Here is a 16,839-nt window from a genome sequence, read left to right as displayed (position 1 = left end):
TCTACGCGAGTCACTGGGTCCAGCTCATCCTCAGCTCTACCTCCTGAAGGGGGCTATAATCCAATGCGAAGTCATTTGTTTTATTCCTTCAATTGGTCTAGATTTGGCCACTGGGAGTTTTCCAGGCTGCCTCTGTGTTCCTTTGACATGCCCTCATTCTTTTCTGTTTTGAGACCTTCCTTCCTTTCTGGTACTACAAGAAGATTGTCCAGGAGCGTCTTCAGCCTTCTCTGTCACAGCTCCAGAGTCAGCCATTTCTCCAAGGAGCCTTGGTTCCTTTCATTGGCTTAGAAACCAGGATCTGGGGGCTGGGTGTGCTTGTTGCTACTGGGCCGTCACTGCTTTTAGGCCCTCGTAGCAGACAGAGCGAGGAGATCCATATATGTTTGCTATCCTGTGCACATACGTACACAGTCTCTCCATCTGTATGTGTATTATTCTGGGTCTCTCCATCTGTATGTGTATTAAGCCGAGGATGAGTTCATACTGATGTCTTGGACTCTGATCTAGTACCACAGGGTTCATTCTGGCCTTCCCCTCTTTGCTTTTCTGTAGCTTCTCTTTCTGACAGTGAAAAACCTGGCTTCAACCATCCACTATTCACTTAATTGCTCAACACCAGAATAGATGTAAAGCAGTTTCCAAATTATCAACCCATATTCCTGTGAGAAACAAATTTCTCAACTGGAGTACAGAGTTCATGGACAGTTCCTAGTGCCTCTAGCCTTAGAATTCCAGTTGAAACACCATTTCCCAGAGTTACTTAGGTTAGCTCCACCCCCCCCTTTTTTTTTACCACTCTCTTGAAGACTTTTCAAGAGTTAAGGTAGGCGGGGATAGCTTTAAGGATAGTTCCAGATACCCACCTTCCATAAATACTGTATTCTGTACCTCTTAGTCATCTCAAATTTTAGCATTGCCCCAGGGAATGCTGGGGCATTCCCCCAAACACAGGGAACTTGGAATTATGTATATAGTTACTGAGAGACTGAATGAGTCTTGATTGGATGACAGATCCTTTCACAAGTCAGTTGGCTTTCAGGTTTTGCTCTTAATAACACTTCAGGATATATAATGGATGATTAGGAGCCAGTTTTAGTGATAGATTATTATTCTTGACTTACAACGAGGCAAGAATTGAGGGACACTTTTAACAAAACTTCCAATTCCTATTTAACTGAATGAGGTTTCCCAGTACTTAAAGCTTGAAAGAGAGAAAGAAAGAGAAAGAAAAAAAAAAGAAAAAAAGCAAGAGAATCATTGTTGAACCTTGTCTATTCCAGCAAAAAGTGAGCATTAGTGGATACTAATGGGAGGGGGAAAAAAGCCCATTGACATCTTTAAGTGATGAATTTCCAATACAGTTTTACTTTTTATGTTTAATGATTATCAATGTGATTAATTTTATTTTTTACCAATTCTGTTCCTACTAGTAATGTTAATAATTCAATCAAGAATGAAAGCCTATGATCAGGAAATATAAATTAATTTCCATTTATATGATAGGGTGATCAATAAAACTTTGAGGCAGAAAAACATTACCTATAGGGATAGGAAGGAGTTCAAGGAGAGAAAGGTATGATGTAAACTTTGTGATTCTTAAAAGAAGAGCTTACTTAAAAAGAGAATGATGGTTGGTTTCAAATTGCCGTGGTTTTTAGATTACTTTGGATATGTTTTACTTGTGTCAGTATAATTGCTGAAAATTACATCCTTTTCAACTACTTAGACATGTAATGAAACGTTTTAGACAGCAGCTTGATGTGCAGTCGCGAATGGTGAATGGGAGGGGCGGGAGGGCGGCCAGTTTTGTAAGGCCGCTAAGTGTAGACCAAACAGCGTCTGTCCATCTCCTGATAGTATTTGAGACCTTGCACGAAAAACTCTCCCCGTCTCAGTTTAGCTCGTTTGGAAAACTGGGTGACCACTACCTTGCTGGGTTGTTGCAAAGAAATGTATGCAAAGCCCCTGGTACGCCATGTGCGAGAACGAAGAACGGTGTGCTTGTGGAGTGATGGGCACAGGAGTTCCGACCTAAGACCGCAGCAGGTGACGCGGCCGGGGCTCCAAACTCCCTGGCCTCGGACCGCTCTTCGAGGTGGATTGTGCAGACCTGTCCTCTCGCACCTAGCGCCCCGCCCGCTCCCCCCCCCCCCCCCCCCCCCCCGGCCCCCCCCCCGCCCCCCGGAAGCCCCGCGGCCCCGGGAACCCAGATTCCCCCCGGGACGCTTCCCGCACCGCGGAGCCGGCTCAACAGGTATGCTGCGGGCGGGCCGCCCGGGATCCTTACCCCGAGCTGCCCCCCGGGGCTCCGGGAGCCGCGGGGAAAGGGACGGAAGCCCCGGCCGATAGACAGAGGCTGCAGGGAACTGCCCGAAGTCCTGCGCGGCGTCGGTCTCCGTGGCGACGCGCGGCACGCCGAGCTCCGGCCCGCGCGCAAGCTTGCAGCCCAGCCGGCGGCCGCCTCCCGGAGCGCCCCTACGGGAGAACGCTTGTCCCGAGAGCTGGGGGCTTCCACCCCCTGGTGCCGCCGGGGCGGGAGGGTCGCCGTCCCTCAGTTCCCGGGCTGGAGTCCTCGAGTTCCAGTTCCGCAGCCTCCTCCCTCAAAACCCCGTCCTCGGGTGTCCCCGGCCTCCTCTGGCAGCGGAGCTGGTTCCCAGCTCCATGCCACCCAGTTGTCCCCTTTCCTACCCTGACGCAAATTATCGAAAACCTGACCTGCCTGCTCGCGCAAGTTTTTAAAAAGTGGGCATGATGCCCTAATTGTGGTATAAAGAGGAAATGCAAGGAAACGGTTTATAATAGTTTGCATTTCAGTCTGCAAATGCTTGGTACGACCATAGTTGAAGAAGTAGTGAAGTTGCCTAGTGCCCGCGCCTGGGCAGGGAGGCACCTGACCTTGACGGCCGCCCACTGTTACGTCTCGGCTACCGACCCAGAGCAGCTCAGCCAGCGGGGGCGTGATTTTCCAAACCGGTGCACGATTCTTGGTAATGTTCCAAACACAACAAAGTACAATCAAGCCTTGATTTACACGCAGTTGCATTCCTCGAAAATTCGATGTTCAGTAAAACTGTGCAAAAAATATTCTGTATTTACGTGTAAAATGGAGTTTGGTTCTAGCTGCAGATCGTTATAAATGGACTTTTCCACGCACATGAATGCGTGTGAGGACTTGCTAAGGTTGTAGGGCCGCGGGATCGTCCTTCATTTTCGGGACGGCCCCTCGCATCGCAGGACATTAGTATCCCAGACCCCCACCACTTCTATGCCACAGTGCTTCTCCATCTCTGCAGGGAAGAAAAACCTCCACAAATTCCCAAAATGTCCCCTAGGGGGCAGCACGTCCCCGTTGAGAAGGGCTGAACTGTAAAACTGCACCAGCATTACGGACATTTCCAGCGTTACCGAGGAGCCAAGCCCGGGGTGTTGTATCTTAGATTCTCAGAACAATCTTGCAAAACCAGGGATTGTTATTTCCATTTTAGAAATTAGGAAAGTGAGGTTTTGAGGGATTAAGTGACTTCCTCAGGATCACAACACTACAGTGTATCAAAGCTGAGTCTGAGCTCAGATTCCACCAAGAAGCAACGTTTCACTTAAGTTGTCGCCTGTGGCCCCAAGGAAAGTTATTTGACTCTGTCTTGGTGAGGTTGGTAGGAAGGTTTTAGCAAAAGGAGTTCCTTTACATTGTAGTGATCAATTGTGTGACTTTGTTCACGTTTATTAAAAGTGTGTGATAAAATTTCAGTGCTCTGATTTCAGGAACCACCACGCATTGACACCATGGATAATTACGATCTGATCAAGGCCATTGGGGAAGGTGCCTTCGGGAAAGCATTCTTGGCTAAAGGGAAATCAGATAGCAAGCACTGTGTTATAAAAGAGATCGATTTTGCGAAGGTAAAGTGAAGAAGTTCACATTCCTGTTCATTTTCAGTAATATATTCAGCTGGCTTTTAATTCAGTATGAAAAAGAAACTCATTTTTTGGCTTGTTTGTTTTTATGATATGAGCCTCAGTTGACTAGGGGTGCCTGGGTGGCTCAATTGGTTAAGCGTCTGCCTTCGGCTCATGTCATGATCCCAGGGTCCTGGGATCGAGCCCTGCATCAGGCTCCCTGCTCAGCGGGAAGCCTGCTTCTCCCTCTCCCTCTGCCCCTCCCCCTGGCCTGTGCTCTGTCCCTATCTTGCTCACTCTCTCTCTCAAATAAATAAAATCTTAAAAAAAAAAAAGCCTCAGTTGACCTTGGTTTGCTCACACTCCTAAGTCTGTTGTCCAAAGAGCAACCAATATTTTACTAGAAAAAAGAAAAGGAAAGGAAAGGACAAAAAGAAAGAAGAAAAAAATAATAAGATTATATCACTGGTTCCTGTGGCAGTCTTCAGGGTGGCCTGCAAGGCCTGTGAGGTTTCCCCTCCTCCATCGCTCAATTTTCTATTTTGCCATGGGCTGGTGCTCTTCTTCTGACTGCATCTCCTTCATCAGGTCCCCTCCACAAAGAGGCCTTCCCCAAATCATCCCTGTCCCACCCTCAATCACTCCTTATTACACTGCCCTGGCTTCTTTTCTGAATAGCATTTATAATGATCTGGAATTACTCTGCTCACTTTCTTCTTCATGTGCTTATTGTCTGTCTTCTTCAGCATGAAGGACAGTGCCTGGCACACGATAGGGGCTCCAAACATTTACTGAATGCATCAAATGAATGGAGGAAAACAAAGTCCTTTTGCTAGTCCAACGATTTTGGAGAGTGATTAAGTATATTTCATTGAAAAGGAATCATTTCTGAATTCTTCTCGGTCAAGTGTTTGTGTCACCCCCTCTAGTGATACTGTATTGGGACAACAATCTCCATCGCATGCTAGAATTAATTTTAAGGCAAGTCTTGTTGGTTGTCCTCTGGAGGATTTATAAATGAGAGTAGCAGAAAACGTGCCATACAAAACGTGTGCAAATGGGTCACCTGGCTGGCTCAGTCACTCAGTTGGTAGAGCATGTGACTGTTCATCTCAGGGTTATAAGTTCGAGCCCCACATTGAGTGTAGAGATTACTTAAAAATCTTGAAAAAAAATCTCTTTAGTTAAAAAAAAAACAAAAACACCCCAAAATGTGTGCAAAAATGGACTTGACAAGTTGCACGGTGTGAGTGTACTTAATGCCCCCGAATTGTACATTTAAAGACGGTTAAAATGGTATATATTTTATGTTCTATATATTTTACCACAATTTTTTAAAGTTGCAAAGGAAAACAAAAGGAGTGCTCAAACTTACATTAAAGCTCAGGTGTAGATGGTTAGCTTCAGGGAGAATGCTTTATTTACCAGTATAGGCCCCTCTTCATGGCTCCATGGCATACTTCTGCAAGTGTCCTCTTATTCTAGTGGCCTGTCAGAGCTTCCTTCCACAACATTATTCTGCTCACTCTCCTTCCTTCCATGATATTATTCTGCTCGCTCTCCTTTATTCCAAGGAAATACCTAGAGATGTATAGTCAGAAAGCAACTTAAATGTCCAACAGTAGGGGATTGGTTACTTAATTTATAAAAAATGAAGCAGCTCTTAGAAATCATGTTGCAGGTGAAGTATTGACCTGAGAAATGTCACAGCTTCTGCTAATTGAGAAAACAGTATGCGTAGAACGAGGCACTCTTTGTAAAAATATGTATTCTCTCTCTAGGGGTATATAGATACCCATGCGTATATATTCACATACATACAACGAAGATGTACTAGACTGTTCTTATGTAGGTGGAATGTGGGGTTGTGATTCCCAAAATATCTGGCTCCTCTTTCTCAGGCCTGTCTCCTCTCACCCTGTTTATGTCCCCCACCATCTGTTCTTTGCCGACTCTCTTCTCTTTCTCCAGGCAGTCGCCTCACTTCCGTCTTCACCAGTGAACAGACCACTCTTACAACTCTCTCTCCAGCCCTGGTCCCTTCCAGCCCCCGGTTCTGCATTTTATCTGCTCCGTGCCACACTGTGTTCGTGACATTAGTGTCCCTGTGATATCCAGGCTCAAAACCATGGGGTCATCGGTGAGTTTTTTTCTCCCTCCACGTCTAATTACTTGCTACATACTGTTGACTCCTTCTCTCCTCTGAGTTTGTTTTATTCCTTTTGTCAATGCCCTGGGCTGCTTCAGGAGCTTTGCCGAGGCTCTGGCTTTTGTGTAGCAAAATTTTGATAATGCTCCATTCGTGTCCCCAGACCTTCACTGGGACAGAAGTCGTCAAGAAAAGATGACCAGATGCATTGCCATCTTTGACTACATAAAATCCTAAAACTTCTGAATGACAAAAGACACCATGAATAAATAAAAAGGAAGTTGACAGAATGCCAAAAACATTTGCAAGTATTGACAAAAGAGGTGCTAGCCTTTTATAAATGTATAAAAGAAAAAAACCCGTAACTGAAGAAGTCATCATACAAAAACTTCAAACTCATTAGTAAACTAAGATATATAAATCAATAAACGTCACTTTTGCTTATACATTTGGGAAGGATTAGAAAGAATATAAAACTGGAGGAAGTGGGCACTCTCTTCCTCTGCTGATGGGAAGGTAAATCGGTATCACTCTGAAGGGAATTCATCAGTATGTATCAAAACCTTGGAAGGATCCATGCCCTGTTTGTATTACAGGTCCACAGTATGTTGTAAAGATCAAAAAAAAAAATCAGGCCACAAAAAGTTATGTGTGTATATGTATGTGTGTGTAATATTAATAGTACACATACATGCACACTAACAGTGATTATTGCTGAGTGATAGGATTTCACTTCCACCACTCCTCTCTGCATTTCTCAGAATTTTTAATATGGAGCATATATTGTTTTTAAATTATTAATTATATTATTTTTTTTACATTTTTATTTATTTATTTGAGAGAGAGTGAAAGTGAGAGAGATCACAGAGGGAGAGAGAGAAGCAGACTCCCCACTGAGCAGGGAGCCCGACGTGGGGCTCTATCACAAGACCCTGAGATCATGACCTGAACTGAAGGCAGATGCTTAACTGACTGAGCCACCCAGGCGCCCCTGAATTGTATTATTTGTATAGACAGAAAAAGCTATCTTCATTTTGAAAAAGACAAGGAAAAAAGTACACATCCCAGGGTTTACTTTTGGAAGTTTATTCCAAGGAAATACCCAGAGATGTACAGTGAGAAAGCAACTTAAATGTCCAACAGTAGGGGATTGGTTACTTAATTTATAAAGAATGAAGCGGCTCTTAGAAATCATGTTGCAGGTGAAGTATTGACCTGAGAAATGTCACGGCTTCTGCTAATTGAGAAAACAGTATGTGTAGAACGAGGCACTCTTTGTAAAAATATATATTCTCTCTCTAGGGGTATATAGATACCCATGCGTATATATTCATATACATACAAGGAAGATGTACTAGATTGTTCTTATGTAGGTGGAATGTGGGATTGTGAGTCATTTTTGCCCTGTACTTTTATATTGTTTCACTCTTCAGATTAGTTTTCACACTCTCTCTGGTTTGTTTTCCCAAATTCCATTTCCAGCTTCCCCTCCACGTACGTGTCCTTTGCAGCCCAGCAGCCTCTGAGCTTGCCCGAGGGGCTCTTTCTTTCAAGAAGGTCTTTGCCTGCCCGTCTCTAAGCATCAAGATCCCCCTTGCTTCTGGCTGAGCTCCCGGAGACCTTCCAGGACCTTCCCACTTGAAGTACTCTCTCTCTCTGTAAACTCGATAGCTTTTTATCTGTCCTGCTGCTATGGTACTGAATGCCTTCTACCTTGATGTGCTTTGGCTGGGTTTTTGTGTGGGTGTGTGCCTTCTCCCCCTTATTAAACTGTGTGTTCTATGCACGCAGAATGCATACTTCATTCATCTTGGTAGTCCACACAGCACCTGATAATGCTTTGCACCAGTAGGTATTCAATACATTTTTATTGGATCAATAATTCAAAGGCTAGATACTTTCAGGCCTTATACCTCTGTTGTTAAGCTGGTACATACTTAGGAATTATAACACCATATTAATTCTAAGGAAAGAAGAAACTATTTGGGAGGTGAATCTTCTATAAGAATATATATTAATTCATTTCATAGCATCTCTCCCATTCTTAGTATAGATAGTAAAAAGACAACCATATTTTTCTAATACAGCACTGATTTTTTTCATCCTTCTCATGAACCACCCTGGTCTCCAGGCCATCACTAAGGAGAATGTCATGTTAGGCCTTGTTCTTGCTTTCCCGTATCTCTTTATGTTATTAAATTTGCCTAGCAACGCCTGTGTCCCAGTATTAATATGTATTGCTTCTTTCTTCCTTTCTACCCTAAAGTAGTTTTTCATTACTTCTTATCTAGAGAAATCTACATTTCCTCACATCTCCAATGCTTCTCCATGCCGTAAACTCTGAACACCAGAACTTGAATGGCTTATTTTCTTACAGGTACCAAAAAGCTACTATTTTCTCTCTCATCATCCTGCTATTATCAAGCATATTCCTTTGATTCTTTTCTTTTCTTTTTTTTTTAAGTAAGCTCTACCCCCAAATGTGGGGCTTGAACTCCCAACCCTGAGATTAAGAGTTGAGTGCTCTAGTGACGCAGCCAGCTAGCCAGCCACCCCTATTCTTTTGATTCTTGCCTCCAAAAATATGTTTTGTATTTTCTTATTATAAAGTAAAAGTGTTCATTATAGGAATTTTTGAAAAGAACTGAAGAGGAAAATAAGACCATTTAGAGGAAAATAAAAATCACTTATAACCTCTCTCTTTTAAGATTATGGTGAATTTTTCTCCAGGCTATTTTTAATGCATAAATACTGGAATGATTGGTGCCACGGTAGATATACTCTTCTATAGTAGCTTTTTGTACTTAGCAATATGTCGTGAATATTTTCTCAAGTCATTCAATGTTTTCATATAATAAAATGTTCTTTGGGGCGCCTGGCTGGCTCAGTTGGAAGCGCATGTGACTCTTGATCTTGGGGTCATCAGTTCAAGCCCCACATTGGGTGTAGAGATTACTAAAAAAAAAAAAAATAAGTAAATAAACTTAAAAAAATGTTCTCATATAATAATATTAAATGTTCCCAATAATAAGGATAATGCTTACCATTTACCGGGTGCCTTTTATACCTGCTGCCATCCTACGTGCTTTACATAATCAATTTATTTAATCCTTGCAACCGTCCCAAGATAGATCTCATGGCTTCATAGGTAAAAGAGTTGAGGTTCGAAGATGTTAAGTGATTTGCTCAACGATGCCCAGTAGCCAACAGATCCTTCTCACTCTTCCTCTGCTCCTTCTGCTATGCCACATTGCCTCCCTTGATTTTTGATGACTGCATAACATGACATCAGGTTAAAAACACCATGATTTAATTTTTTTTGTATTTTCAGACATTTATGTTTGATTTTTTAGGTATGATTAAATATCATGTAATATGTAGAATATAAGTGATTTTTTTATTTTTTATTTTTTTAAAGATTTTATTTATTTATTTGACAGAGAGGGACGCAGCTAGAGAGGGAACACAAGCAGGGGGAGTGGGAAAGGGAGAAGCAGGCTTCCCGACGAGCAGGGAGCCTGATGCGGGGCTTGATCCCAGGACCCTGGGATCATGACCTGAGCCCAAGGCAGACGCTTAACGACTGAGCCACCCAGGTGCCCCGTAAGTCATTTTTTAAAAGATTTCATTTATTTATTTGAGAGAGAGAGATCAGGAGGGAGAGGGAGAGAAAATCTGAAGCAGACTCTACCTGAGTGCAGTCTGACGCAGGGCTCAATCCCACAACCACAAGATCATGACCAGAGCCGAAACCAAGAGTCCGACGCTTAACTGACTGAGAGAGATATCTAGGCGCCCCTAAGTCATTTTCATTAAACAAACTATGTACACATGTTTACCTATGTGTGCATTAAATAAAAACATTTAGCAATTAACAGCAATTACTCCTAAGGAAGAGGAATTCATGGAATGGGTGGGGAGGACAAGGGGAAGTTTCACTATCGTCTTGTTCACTTCTGTCTGGCTTCAAATATTTTTTAAGATCACAAGTGTGTATTATGACAGTAACTAAAAAACTAATAATAAAACATGGTAATGAAGGTTTTTATATGATAATGCTCGGGCACATTTCTGATTATTTTCTTTGGATAAATTTCTAGAAGAAATAACAAGCCAAAAACAGGAGAATTTTTAAAGTTTCTTAGTACATGTCGTAAAATTGCCTTCCCCCCAAAATTTATATACCTACAGCAGAAGTATATGAGTGCCGGTTTGCTGCTCTTTGGGTAACCCTAGGTATTAACATTCTTCTTGTCTTTGCCTATGTCATAGATGAAACATTGTATCAAATTTTGTTTTAGTCTTTGTTCTATAGATTATTGAGTGAGGTTGGATATTTTTTTCTGTTTATCAGTCATTTTTGTTTCTTTTCTTTTTTGGGAGTTGCCCATTCGTGTATTTTACCATATTTCTATTGGCAGATTTGCCTTTTTTTTTCTTGTTAATTTGCCAGAACTCCTTATATATTATAAATACAGAAATATTTGTCACATTTATTGCCAGTATTTTTACCTAACTATAAAAATACAGTCACCTACCTACATTTGCCTTTTGGTTTGGTGTATGACATTCTTTTGAAAAACAGTAGTTAAAATTAAAGAAGTTGAGTAGCCAAGTCTGTCAATCTGGTAGGAGTAATTCAGTTACTTGTGTTTTGAAACTCACATGTAGCAGCTGTTTTTAAATTTAAATTGGGGTGGAAGAGACAGAAGCTGAGATTTAAATGATTTATGGAAGGATTCGTAGGTAGGAGGCAGTAAAGCTGGGCTTGAGAACGTTAATGTTTAAAAAATGCTTAACTCTCAGTGAGGATGAGAAATTTGGGAACTCACACATTGTGTGTGGGCCAGTGTTGAAGAACATTACGAGGGAGCAGTGGAGAGGAACAGGTGACCTGCAGGGGCTGGAAAGGTGGGGCAGCCAGGCCAGGGGTCAGGGTGCAGATGACCAGTCAAGCAACAGTGAAGTGTCAAGAACGAGGAAGAAGAGGTGGGAGTGAAGTGTAGCCATTGCCATGGCACCAAAACGATTGAAAAATACCGTCAATAGATGATCTATCGAATAATAAGAAAATGCATCAAATCTAAAATGAAGTCACAAGAGACCATTTTTATTTGAAAATGAAAAATGTAGTAATCTCACTACAGAATTTACCATTCTGATTGATGTGATGTATGACTTTTTAAAAAAAATTTCATTTGTTAATTCTCAGCAGTGATTGCTGCAGGAACATTGCATTTTTATAACGAATTTCTTTGCTGATGAGAGATAAATATTAAAATAAGTTTCCTCCAGATGCCTAAGTAATTAACACAGCACCACCAATGCAACTGAACCTTTACTGCAGCAGACCTGCACCAGAAATATTTATTTTCTTGTTTACTATTGTCACCGACAAACCATTGATTCGATATAGGTCATGCTGCTAGCTCTATGAATGTCATCTCCTGCCATTGAAAGATCAGTTTCAGAAGTGTCATTAGAAGCCAGTGAAATCCTGGAGAATTTTAGATGATAGTGAGCAAAAACATGTTCTTGAAAACAAGTTATCTTTACAGACTACTCTGTCTCTTAATGTAATTTAGATGCCCATCCAAGAAAAAGAAGCTTCAAAGAAAGAGGTAATTCTTCTGGCCAAGATGAAGCACCCCAACATTGTAACATTCTTCAGTTCGTTTCAAGGTTTGACTTTCTAATATTCTTCAAGTGCTTTAATACTAAAGTGTAGGCACATAGACATCTATAAAAGATACATTCCTGAGAACTGTGCACAAATTCATTTTTTGTAAATGGACTCATTTTCCCATTTACTTAAATCGTAATTTGAGACACTGTCTTTATTTCTTCTCTAGTAAAGTTTTTGTAGACAACTTTCTTAAGTTTGATTAAGTTTTCCCTCCTCTCCTTAATTCTTGCTGCATCAGTAGTTAATGGCTGGTATATTAATCTTGCTACGGTAAGAACTCCTAAATTGTGGCCTCCAGGAATCCACATCTGTTTCTCACATTACACGTTGGCTGTGAGTGGGTGGGGTCTTAAGTCTGGGGTCCAGGTGATGGAGCAGCCCAGATAAGGAGCATGCTCTTCTCCTGAGCGAGAGCAAGGGACAAGACACAGAGCCTGCCACACCATCACTCTCGGAGCCCTGCTAGGATGTGGCCTGTTTCTCACTTTCCTTCTGAGCTCCTGTTCCTGTCGGCTAAGCAGCCACGCAGTCAGCCCTGATAGCGTGGTGACGGGGAGGGTATACTCTGCCTTTGAGAGTTCTTGCCTGTGCTGGGGCAACGGGGGGGCGTGCAGTCCTGTTAGAGAAGGGCAGCAAACAGCCACACTACAGGGGAGAAACTGTAAGGAAGCGGTGCCCTTCCTGTGGATGCCCGAATACAACATCTCTTCTGCCTTCATCTACCACCTGGCTCCAAGGTAAAAATACAAAACAAAACATGAAAGGAGCATTGGTGAGAGACCATTCATTCACTTAACAAACTGTTACTGAGCGCTCACTATATGCCAGGCCTTGTTCTAGGCGCCAGGAATAGAACAGTGAGCAAAACAGGCAAAAGTTCCTGTCCTCGTGGAGCTTACATTCTAGGGGGAGAGACAGACAATAAACACGTCTACTGTACGTCAGGTGCGTATCAGGCTGTGACAGGGCTGTGTCTGCCCGCAGCTCACCGTGGAGCATCCCCATCCCAGCCCCCAGCCCTGGGCAGGGTGCTTGGATTCACAGGTGGAAAGCAGTTAATGGAGCAGGAATGTTACCTAGATGTCTTCCAGCGCCCTCAGGAGTGTACAAATCAGGAAATAAATATACATAGCCACTATTTCTTGAGCTTTTACACTGTGTAGGGCACTCGGTTTCTTACAAACTAAAACGACTGCATTCAGAGCGGTTCTCTGTATGGCCCTCTTCAACTGCTGGGTATTTTAAAGGAGTTCTCAGGGCTCTTGTGTGGTCTTCCTGGGACTGGAGCAGTACATGTGAGCAGGGAGTTGAGTTGTTTTGAACAACTTCTAAGGGGCAGCCACTGAATAAAGTGCCCTCCGTTCCTATTCTTTGATTCCTAACAAAGCCAGAAGACGATCTTGCTTTTCCTCATTCTTTGGGTTCTTACTGTGACTCCCTCTGTCTGGCTAACACCTGCTCATGCTCAGGCCTTCTCCAGATCATAGTTCCAGTCATGGTGCCCTTTACTGGCAGTGCATAGCCCCTCCGCCCTTGTGTGCGTGCGTCTGTTTACATATGCAAGTCTGAATTGGTTTAAGATAGTCCCGTTAAGATAGCAAACCTAATGAATTCTTTTGTCACCACTTGATCCTCAGCATCCAGCACAGAGTAGGTGCTTAATACACATTGGCTGAGTGAGTACATGGACTGGACCACTTCCACAGAGTAGAATATGTCTTTATGCAAAATAGACATTTGAGGACCATTGACACTGGTGCTGTTATAAGATTAGAGGTCATTTGGATGGTAGAAATGACCTCCACCAAGTGTGTTTATATTGTAAGCTTAAACTTTCTTAGAACAGCTTTATTTTTTGTTTTTGGAGTAGAGTGCCCCTGTGTTTAGGAAGGCCAGAGCTATGGGCACGCCTCTGGCTTTGCCCAGCAGGTTTTTGGGACTTGAAACCTGGAGCTTATCAAGATAAAGCCTTTGTTTACCCTCAACAGCTTGTCTCTGAACAGAAGAACAGTGGCTCTAGTTCAGTAAATGTTTGCCTATAGAAAGCATGAACTTTTTATAAATTTGAAGCAATGTAGGAACAACAAGGGAGTGTAGTGAGATTTTCCTAAAGCTAGATTAATTCAGTAAATATTTATCAAGTACCTCTTACATGCTAGGTGTGTTCTGGGTTTCATCAGTGAACACAGTAGGCCAGAATCCCTCCCTGCACTGTTGTTTGTTGCGGCATAACAAACGACCACAAATTCAGTGGCTTGAACCAACACCCATTTATCTTCTCCTGACCCCTCTAGATCACAAGTCTGGGTGTGGCGTAGGGGATTCTCTGCTCAGGGTCCCACAGCTGGGTCTGCTCTCTCCTCGGAGGCCCAGAGTGCTCTGCCGTGCTTACTCACGTTGTTGGCAGAGTTCATCCACTACGATCACAGGACTGAGGTGTCTGCTTTCTTGCTGGCTGTTCACTGGGGGTGGTTATGGGCCAACTGCCCTTCCCTGCCATGTGGCTCCTTCAGTAAGTCTTCTCCCACTTACAATCTCTCACTTCCTCTGTCTCTGACCTCTAGACCTAGATCTGGATGGCTCCTATGATTAGGTCAACCCCCCCCCCCCCCCCGTTAAAATCTCCTTTTCTATTAATCAACTGACTTCAGTGATAACAGCAAAATCCCCTCTGCTGTATGCATGACATCGTCATGGGAGTGATAGCCCCTCCTATTTACAGGTTCCACCTGAACTCCAGGGGCGGGAGCCCACGGGGTGTGTGCGCGGGGGCCATCTTAGAAGTCTGCCTGCTACAGACTACGGAGTCTGCAGGCTAAGGGGAAAGGGTGGGGAGAGACAGACAATAGATGTAAACATAACTAATAAGCACATTGTATAGTATGTTAGGAGGTGATTAATGCTGTGGCAACATAAAATAGGGTGAGGCAGGAGTGCGGAAACAATTTAAGACAGAGCGGTCGTTTGAGCAAAGACTTGAAGAGCCACGCTCAACTCTGCAGAAGAGCTTTCTCGGCCAGGGGAGCAGCCACTGCAATGGCATGAGGGCAAGAGCAGGCTTGGTGGGTTAAAGGACCGGCCAGGAGGCTCTTGGGAAAGGCAATCTGCTATGGGCCCTGAGCATCTCTGCACATTTCTGCCGAACGTGCCAGGAGAGCTTTGCCCTGACCGCTGTCTACCCAGGCTGTATCTCCTGACTGTGTTCGTAGTGAGCGACGCCGAAGGATGAGACATCTCCCCCAAGGCAGAGCTGGCCTATGTACTGCTCACTAGAAAGCAGCAGCTTCCTCAGGCTCAGTGTTCCTCTCCTGTCACGTCGCCCACGGCAGGTGCGCATGTCCTCCGTGGAACGAGTGCTAATGTGAAGCTCTGACACCTGCTTTTGCCAAGAGGAATAAAGTCCTTTGCCACTGGCCCAGGAGTCGCATGTCCCAGCATCCATGAAAAAGTCAGAGGCTTGTAAGTAGGGTAGAACCTCACACCTGGCACAGAGCCCTCTGTGGGACGTCCGTGTGAGTTGAGTGCAATGGGCAAGGGAGAAGAGCAGGAGATACTTTTATTCTTGATGCTGATTCTGTGTCCCTCCTTGATTTGGGGTGCTAAAATGCTTTTATTTTATGCAATGATGGTGGTAGTGGATCATATTTCATCAAATCTAGAGGCCATTGGTTTTAAGATGCACCATTACGTGCTAATTCCAAGGAACAATACTGCCAATTTAACTATAACACAGTGCTCTTCCTTATCCCAATTTTTATTTTCTATGTATTAAAAGAGCTTTTTAAGAGGTATTTACTTTCTATTACTCTTGTGCATACGTAAAAAGGAAACTACAAGCAAATTAAATTGGTTAAGGGGTTCTAAAAATCATGCAGGCAGTAAAACATAAGACTGCTGGGCCCACAGCAACCGACTGGAAGATGCCAATGTTTATAAGATTTTTTAAGAAGCGCAGTTTAGAATGAATTAATTACAGTAATTGTTTTTTACACGTTGGAATTTGACAATAGAAAGGTTGGTTAATGTTAGTTCCTACTGTGAGTGCCCCTCAATAGTTTGGAAAGGTCAGTGACCCGTGAGCTTTACAGGTCCAGAAGTTGCTGCCCTACAATGTGTCTTGCACTTCCTTTTTAGAGCGTCCTTTTCCTCCTTTCTGCATTTCCAAATATTATACGTGCTTTAAGACTAAACACAAATCTGTCCCTTAACGGAAAGGGACCTCTCTCACCTCTGCTCTGAGACTCTCCAAACTCTTACTCATGTGGCACGTAATACGCTCTATTATAATGCTAGTGTATAGCCTTTATTTCCATCAATGAGATTGGAGGCCATGAGGACAATAATTGTTTCTTATACCTCTCCCCCCCACCACAGTGCTTTACTTTTCTTAAACAGATGGAAATTTGATAACATAAATGATCTTTCCAGACAGTTCTAACCCCATTAAAGATGAAATTAACAGTGGCTAGTGGGGGGGGGGGAAATGCATATTTAGAACCAAATGATGCATAACTGACCCAAATAGTTTCTTCTAGATGGCTCAGCCATGATTAATCCTGAAGCAGCCAATTAACTTCTTTCATGGAAAGCCAGTGTAAGGCTGAGTGAGTTGGAGGTTGGTGGCAAGGAAGTAAAATGGAACCTTTTCTCCTTAGTTTTCTGATTTTGCCTGTCCCGTGGTTTTGCCACTGCCCTTCCTTCATCGCCGAAGTGACCCTCTCAAGGACTGAGCTATGAGAAATAGCAGTTCTCCTAAAACTCATACATTCCTGAAGATAATTGACCCCCTAGATAATTAGGGCGTGTCTGGAAACACCTTCTTAAAACCTTCCTGGACTCGCCAAGTCTGTCCTTCACTGTCTCTTGTCCTCGTTGCCCTCCAAGGCACAGACATCCACGGTCACTCTTCTCATGTATGCTGACCAGCTCCCCAACTAAACGGTCGCCCCCTCATGCAGGGCGTCATTGGTTTGAAGATGCACCATTACATGCTAATTCCAAGGAACAAATATAGAGCAAATATCAATATCAATATATTTGCTCTGTATTCCCAGCACCTCATTCCTTGGCATGTCCTCAATAACCGTCTGTTGATGAATGAATG

At 43.2% G+C, this 16,839-nt stretch overlaps 1 protein-coding gene across 1 annotated transcript in view; it reads left to right on the top strand.

The window, feature by feature from the left end:
* Window positions 1-2,193: 2,193 nt before the first annotated feature.
* NEK5 (NIMA related kinase 5) overlaps window positions 2,194-16,839 on the top strand; it is a 55,177-nt gene continuing 40,531 nt past the window's right edge. Inside the window, exons 1-4 of the mRNA XM_032403093.1 lie at window positions 2,194-2,257; window positions 2,806-2,990; window positions 3,766-3,903; window positions 11,635-11,731. Coding sequence (XP_032258984.1) covers window positions 3,787-3,903; window positions 11,635-11,731 — 214 coding nt within the window. The 5' untranslated portion in view covers window positions 2,194-2,257; window positions 2,806-2,990; window positions 3,766-3,786. The remainder of the gene's footprint in view (window positions 2,258-2,805; window positions 2,991-3,765; window positions 3,904-11,634; window positions 11,732-16,839) is intronic.

This window comes from Phoca vitulina, unplaced genomic scaffold (genome assembly GCF_004348235.1).
Source record: "Phoca vitulina isolate PV1807 unplaced genomic scaffold, GSC_HSeal_1.0 scaffold5, whole genome shotgun sequence".
In the NCBI taxonomy this organism is placed as follows: Eukaryota; Metazoa; Chordata; class Mammalia; order Carnivora; family Phocidae; genus Phoca; species Phoca vitulina.
The sequence above is the reverse complement of the archived record's forward strand: the minus strand, read 5'-3'. Positions and strand labels throughout refer to the sequence as shown.